The sequence below is a fragment of the Sturnira hondurensis genome, unplaced genomic scaffold, assembly GCF_014824575.4.
Source record: "Sturnira hondurensis isolate 20B ecotype Veracruz unplaced genomic scaffold, ASM1482457v3 Scaffold0005036, whole genome shotgun sequence".
NCBI classification, from domain to species: Eukaryota; Metazoa; Chordata; class Mammalia; order Chiroptera; family Phyllostomidae; genus Sturnira; species Sturnira hondurensis.
The window spans coordinates 95,104-102,991 of NW_028077667.1; the positions used below are offsets into that span (position 1 = coordinate 95,104).

At 45.5% G+C, this 7,888-nt stretch overlaps 1 protein-coding gene across 1 annotated transcript; it reads right to left on the minus strand.

Moving 5' to 3' along the window:
• Positions 1-2,089: 2,089 nt before the first annotated feature.
• On the minus strand, positions 2,090-3,048 carry LOC118987123 (olfactory receptor 145-like). Its single transcript, XM_037046171.1, is given in 2 exon segments — positions 2,090-2,850; positions 2,853-3,048. Coding segments are annotated over 2 exon segments (954 nt in total). The 5' UTR covers positions 3,046-3,048.
• Between the last annotated feature and the right edge of the window lie 4,840 nt (positions 3,049-7,888).

Here is a 7,888-nt window from a genome sequence, read left to right on the forward strand (position 1 = left end):
ATCTAAGACAGGATCTACTTCCTGCTACAGCCACCAGGAGACAAGTGCCTAGAATTGACGATCATGAATGAAATATAGGAAGACTCTAATCAAGGCATCAGGGCGATGGTATAGTAGGGACCAAGCATGTGTCTATCCATGCACTGTGGGGAATAAAAGAATATGTTGCCAGAAAATAAAAACAGGAAAGTCCCTTGAGCAAGTCAGCCCTTAAACTATGAGGTGCTTCATTCTTGCATCCAACACCCATGTGTCCCCACCCTCTTGCTCTAAATGCATCAGGTACTGTGCTATGTTTGGGGGATACGTCAACATGGACGTTGCTTGCAGGAAACAGTCTAATTGATGGTGCGGGTGGACACAGAAAAGTAAATGAGCACTTAGTAGGTTAAGGGCAGTGTGCTGTGCGAGCACAGAGCCAGGACCCTGAAACCATCCAAAATAGAGAAAAGAGATTTCAGAAAGGAATCTCAAAATAGACTATCACAGAGATAAGGGCTGCCAAGCATCTTCCCTTCCCAGGATGGAAAAGTTTACCAGACACAGGATCAAGTCAAGGAAAGTCATTTATGAAATAAGGGGAGCATACAAGGAAGGAAAAGGAGGAAGAAAAGTGTTTTCAATTTTGTTGCGAGTTTTCTCTTTTTCACCCATTTAGATTCACAAGTAATTTACAAAGTACAGGGAAAAAAGATATAAAAGGAGGAGACAACACGACAACCAGAATGAAAGGTAATAAGCTTTCCCAAGTGCTGGCCAAGGTAGGATATGTTTATGTTTATGTGAATATGTTTATGCTGAATATGTTTATGCTGCCAGTGAGTGCAAATACACCTTCTAGAGGGAATTTACAATAAAATTCAAGAATCTTTGTCATTCAGTGATTCCCTAAGGATGTATCCTAATTAGGGAAAAATGGAAAGATGTATTGAATAAGTGTATTAAGCAAGTATTATTCATAATATGAAAAATAAAATAATATACAGTAGTAAAACATATGAATTAGATATAAAACATCTGTATGAAGAATCTTGTCATAAAAATCAAGTTGGAGGCAAGAGATCAGAAAAAACTATTCTTGCTGTGAGCCATGTTATGGGCTGCACAGCAAGAGCTCAAAACAAGAGCTGAGGCCCCCTTGGTTTCCCAGGATTCCTTTATCTCTCCCTCTTCTGGGCTACCACCACCATTCACATACATGTTTCCTGCTTTTTTTATTCATTTTTTATCACAGTAATCTTCCCCATTCCCTCCTTATCTAATTAATTTTTAGTAACAAATACATGTTAAAGCAGCTTTTCTAACACTTTGAAAACAAGGACAAGATCCTATGTCTGTATCCACAGGTGCCATACATGCAAAGATTGTCTAAAAATGAACAAGTTACAAGCAACTGTGATGGACCCAGTGGGAGGTATAGGAGGACTCAGAAAACTGGAGTAAAGGGGGATTTTTCTTTCACTGATTATTCTATGGGAAGCATTTTCCAAAACTCCTCACCTGAGGACATTGATGCATTGCTTTTAGAGTGAGAAGGAGGAGAGAGAGGAAGGGAGAGAGAGAAACATTGCCATGAGAGAGAAACATCAATTGGTTGTTTCCTATATGTGCCTGGAGCAAAGATCAAAGGTGCAACCTACGTATATGCCCCGATCAGGAGTCAAACCAGCGATCTTTTGGTTATGAGATGATATTCCAACCAACTGAGCCATACTGGCCAGGGATGTTGGGTAACAATTTTAAATGGACATGTACTACCCAGTCAATATACAAATATATGTATTAAATGGAACTGAAAGTTTGCTGGTTTGATTCCCAGTCAGGACACATGCCTGGGTTGCAGATTCTGTCCCTGGTCAGGGCACTTATGAAAGGCAACTGATTGATGTTTCTCTCACACGTCAGTGTTTCTTCTCTTTCTCTTTCTCCCTCCCTTCCCCTCTCTCTAAAAATAAGTAAAATCCTATAGAACATAAAAATTAAAGGATGCATCAGATGGGAAAGATAAACTTGTTTGAGAAAGAGTTAACACTTCCTCCATGTAACCACTGGAACCTGCATCACCTATGGAAGGAGGAATGTACCTTCCCTAAGTATTGCCCCTTTCTTGGGAGAACAATGTTCTGCTCAAGGTTTTCTTCAGAGCAGCTTTGACATCCTTGTTCCTCAGACTGTAGATTAATGGGTTCAGCATGGGCACCACAGTGGTATAGAACAAGGAGGACACTTTTCCCTGGCTCATTGGTAGAAGAGAAGATGGCTTGAGATACATGAATGCCCCAGATCCAAAGAAAAGGGAAACCGCAATTATGTGGGAGCCACAGGTGCTGAAGGCTTTGAACCTGCCCTCAGTGGAACGAATGTGGAGAATGCTGGAGAGGATGAGGGCATAAGAAATGAAGATGGTAACAACGGGCACACCGATATCAATGCCCACAACCATGAAAACTACCAGCACATTCACATGGGTGCTGGTGCAAGAGAGCTCAAGAAGGGGCAGGATGTCACACATGTAGTGGTCAACCAGGTGGTCAGCACAGAAGGTCAGTCTGACCATGCACACTGTGTGGGCCATGGCCCCCGCAAACCCCATTCCATAGACACCCAACGAAAGACACAAGCAGACCAGGGGGGACATTGTGGCTGTGTACATCAATGGGTGACAGATGGCAACATACCGGTCATATGCCATTGCTGACAGGATAAAGGACTCGGAAACAACCAAAAAAAGGAAAAAGAAGAGCTGAGTCATACACCCTGTATAGGAGATGATGTTCTTCTTAGAGACAAAACCCATCAGCATTTTGGGTGTGATAACAGTGGAATAACAAAAATCTATGATGGACAAATGTAGAGGAAAAAGTACATGGGGGTGTGCAAGTGAGAGTCCAGCCCAATCAGTGTTATCAAGCCCAGGTTGCCTGCCACGGTGACCACATAGAAGCCTAGAAACAGGAAGAAGAGGGGCAGCTGGAGTCCCGGCTGGTTGGTTAGGCCTGAGAGGATAAACTCTGCCACAGAGGAGTTTTCAGCTACCATTCTCATTTAGGGTACTCTGTGGGAACAAAGGAAAGGGTCACTGAGGGAGAGAATGAGAGAGAGAGAGAGAGAGCTGCCCTCTGTCACCCACTTGTTCTTGAGAATTAGACCCACACAGGCAGGGTAGTGGGCTTTGGCAGAGAGGCTTTCTGGAAGTCCTGGGCCCGCTCTCACCACACCCTGGAGTGACTCTGGGGCTGCTCAGTGGGAGCAGGTGCTGCCCGAGGAGGAGCAGAGGAGTCTCCCAGATCTTCACCCTGGTCCATTTACGGTGTCCTTCTGACTCTGGTGTCTGCTCAAGGTCACCCAGCCTGGGCCTGGTCTCTGGAGAAAGCCCCCTCACAGGCTGAGGCAGCCCAGCTGTGCCTTGGGTGTCACTTCACAGTCAAACAAGAAACAGTGGAAAGGTGAGGTGACCTTTCTCCAAGCTTTTCCTACCCGAGATTGATGACAGCAATTTTATTCTGGATCCAGTCACTCACCCTCCTTCAGCCTGATGTTCCTTTGGGTCTGACGCTTCTCAACTGTTCAGAGAACTGACTGGTTGTAGTGCCAACACAGATGAAGGAACTCCTAGCAGGTGCGTCTGGTCTCTGTCCTATCTGGTTGACCAGGGCTGGTGTGGCTTTAGAATTCTCCCTGAGCTGCAGAATCTGAGAGCTGTGGGAGGCTCTGCCCCAAGGCTTTGTTCCCAGCTGGCTGGAGGGAGAATGCATTCTTGCCTGTGACTGGTGCCAGCTGGGGACAGGAGACTGAGCAGTTTTATTCTGGGTTCAGAGACCTGGGGACCTGATTACAGGTAGAAAGCCAGAGGTTCCCCTGGGAACACAACCCTTGAAATTAACATTAAAAAATGAGGAAGTTTTGCTTATACCCTTGATAATGCTTTAATGGGATTTTAGAAACATCACTAGTTCAGTTAACCTCTGCTCAGAAAAATGAAAAGCATTGGGTAAAAATAATAATCTATCACTTATTTCACCTGTATGATGTGTGTCCCACACACTTCCTGTCCTCACACTTGTACCCGGACCCCACCACGCCCAGGGCCATACCATCTTACATTTATAATACTTTGTTTTAATTCTCCCCTGAGTCCTGGGTACTGGGTTTTATCTCCCCCATTTTATTTTATTTTTTATGTTAGAGAGAAAGGAAGGAAGGGAGAAAGAGAGGGAGAGAAACACTGATGTGAGAGAGAAACATGGGTTGGCATCAAACCGGCAGCCCTTCACAATGTGGAAGGAAGTCCAACCAACCAACCCACAGCCCACAGGTCAGGGCTACCACTTCCATTCCAGGGATGTAATTTAACAGATGTCAAAACTACAAAGGATGTATAAAATCTAAGTGACTCTGACTGCAAATCTGGTGTTGTTATCAATTGCATTTAATACTTCACTATGAGAAATGATCCAATGCATAAAGTTTTGCCTTCAAGGCTCTGACGTTCTCTTGGAAAAGATCATAGAATACATATACCTAGATATGAAAAAAATAGATAAGTCCAGAAAAGGTGAAAATAAAATGCTATGTGACTTTGGAGGAGAGCATGTTACACACCACCTACATTTCTGGCACATTGTGTAGTCCAGGAAGAAGCAAATCTTCTCTGTTATGACTTGGAATTTGAGCTTGACAATAAAAACTGTCCCTATTAATTAAGACCATTTTTCCCACAAACTGCTAAATTGTTGGGCTTCTCCCTGATGCCTCCTGTCCTCTGTCCTCCCAGTTCTCTTTGGGCTCCAGTGCCCTTATAGTGGCCCCGATGACCCTGTAGATTGAGGTCCTTCACCCCACTGGACCCACCAAGCTTGGTTTCTGTGTTTTGCTTCTTTTGACCTTTTTCTAACTACCCTCTCTCATGACAAGACTTATCCCTCAGTAGTCATATTTTCAGAGTCCTGCTTGAGCTCAGTGACAGCCAGTTCACACTTTGGGGGCCTAGGTTTGACATCATATTAAAAGATCATCTAACCCTGTGGTTTGCAAGGCTGACTGTGCAGTGGAACAGGGAAGTGCTCGCTAACACTACATATTCTTACTGCTCCTGTCCAGTCCGAGTACATCAGAATCACCAGGGGTGAGACTTTATCATCTATTTTCTCTTCTAAATCTTCCCTGGTGATCTGGATTTTTTCTCCAGGTTTGGGATTCACCCATCTAACCCTGTACCTTTACCCTGTGGACAGGAGAACTGGGCCCGATCACAGAGCTGGTTGGTGGTAGAGACCAGAATGAAACATGGGCTAACCTGCCCAGGTGAAGAGGTTTCCAAATGACCCAGTGGAAGCCCACCTGGCTTTTAGTTGGGCTGCAATGGGGGTCCAGTGAAAGACGTGATTGGACAGCAGGCCAGCAACAGCGCCCTGGGGTCCTACTGGGGAGCGACTTGGACGTCGTGATGGGAAAACTGTGCACAGTGTGATCCACGGAGCATTTTCAGGAGGGGATGACATGGCCAGGTGTCATGAGGAAGACCAGCTAGTCTATTGGCTACTGGGTGTCAGGGACTTGAAGCAGCAGTCCCTCTAGGCACGATGTTTCACCTTGTCATTCAAACAAATTCACTGGAAGTACAGTAATGAGGTAAGGGACAAGGAATGCACTTTCAAAACAAGTAGCAGCTAAATGGAGCAAAAGTCCTTCCTAAGATTTGTAGCCCATTACAAACTGCAGCATGCGGGCCTTGCCTCAGAGCTGGTGCCCTGTGTCCTCCACTGTGAACATTTTCATGAGGCCCTGAGTTCAGGGCCCACTACCAGGCTGTCTGTGCTGGATATCTTTTCTGCGTCATTTTGTATTATTCAGTCCACTTTTTGGTTTCTTCTATTGCTGTGGCNATTCACTGGAAGTACAGCAATGAGATAAGTAAGGGACAAGGAATGCACTTTCAACACAAGTAGCAGCTAAATGGAGCAAAAGTCCTTCCTAAGATTTGTAGCCCATTACAAACTGCAGCATTCGGGCCTTGCCTCAGAGCTGGTGCCCTGTGTCCTCCACTGTGAACATTTTCATGAGGCCCTGAGTTCAGGGCCCACTACCAGGCTGTCTGTGCTGGATATCTTTTCTGCGTCATTTTGTATTATTCAGTCCACTTTTTGGTTTCTTCTATTGCTGTGGCAGCAGGCTGCAGGCAATTAGTGTCAAAAAACACAGTTTCTCAGCTGTACCTTGCATGCCCTGCTTTCTGCCATAGGACGTCGTCTCTGTCACCACATGTGGAACGTCAGTGCGACTCTACTCCAACATTCTTGTAGCAGCGGCAGTTGTAACTCACCCCACCATTCTTTTGGCATAGTTTCTGTAAGTGCTGACTCTGACTAATACGTAGCTTGCCATTGAGCGGCATGCTAGGAACTAACTTCAAAAGATACAGAATCTGACCTTCAGGCATCCCAGCTCCAGGAGATTTGCTGACCTTTTAATGTGAAGCCAGGATGACGTGAAGCCGGGATGACCAAACCAGGATGATGCACAGCAGACCGTCACTTGCCTTATCGGACTGGGCTGTGCTTATCTGCACACAGAGAACTTTTCAACCCCCTCCCTTCACCTCTTTCTGTTCCCCTCTAAGTCCTTGTAAAAAATGTCTGCCTACAGTGAGAGGTAGAGATGGGCTTTAAATAAGAGTTCCCATCTTCCTAGGAGATGGCCTTTGAGATATGGGTCCCCCACCTTCCAGGTGGCCAGCATCTGAATAAACCAGTTACCTTACACCAGCAGCTGCCTCTCCAGTACTGCTTTCGAAGCAGCAGGCAGATGGACCTGCACTCAGTTACATCTGGTGCTTGTGCAAACCTAGAAATGGGAAGGCATTAATGCCTCTGGGAGCCCGTGGGTAAGTGCTCCCTTTTTTGCATCTTTCATGGTTCCTTCTTCATAACATGCCAAACCAGAGGGATGGATCATGAATTTCCCAGGAAAGTCACCAGCTCATGAACCCACCCATGCTTTGTTTGACTTTCTACCCTTCCTTGTTTACTCTTCCTCTTCCCTGAGATCACTTCCAACAATAAACTACCTGCACACAAGTCCTCATCTCCAGCATGGCTTGCTGTGGGAACCCCACTGAGGCCCTGCTAAAACAGTGTGCCCTTTCCAGCAGGAAGGAAGCACCATCCCCCTGTTTGATTCCAGGTGAGAAAATCAAATATGTATTGGTAACTTTATTAAGTACCTGAAATTCTGTGTTACAGAGAATTGTTGTGTCTTCATTATGCCCTATCAAAATTCCCAAATGCCAGAAGGAGTAGGGTCTCAAATCCTCATCAGCTCACACTGGAGGGGGATCAGTGGAAAAACCCTGCAGTGCCTTGTCCTCAGAGCCACTGCAGTGCCCCTCACACTGCAGCTCTGTCTTTGTTACCATCCACCCAGCCCCATGAATCATGACAGATGGGAACTAGGTTTCATCTACTTTATACCTTTAGAACCCAGCACAGAACTTGGTTTGCTGCAGCTCACAGAATGTTTACTGATCTCACGTGTTCAATCTCATCATCTGGAAAATGGAGCCAATAAGGATATTGACAGGGCTGTGGTGAGGGTTAGATTAAATCAGAAGGTGGAATAGCCTAGGAAAGGGGCTGACACGCAGAAGAGCCATGATCATGTTATAGGAAATATACAGAAAGCATACATAAAATATGTATAATTTAGGGAGGGAATCAGGGAGAGAAAAAGATTGCTAAGAGCGAGATCACCCTGGAAGGGGCTAGAGAGAGGCTCCCATAAGGTGGGAGAGCTCATAGAAGTTAGGGGAGCTCTGAAGTAACACTTTTTCTTCAAAACACTATCTAGGGCCCTTGATCATTCAACTTTTCCCTACTTCCTGTCTCACTGC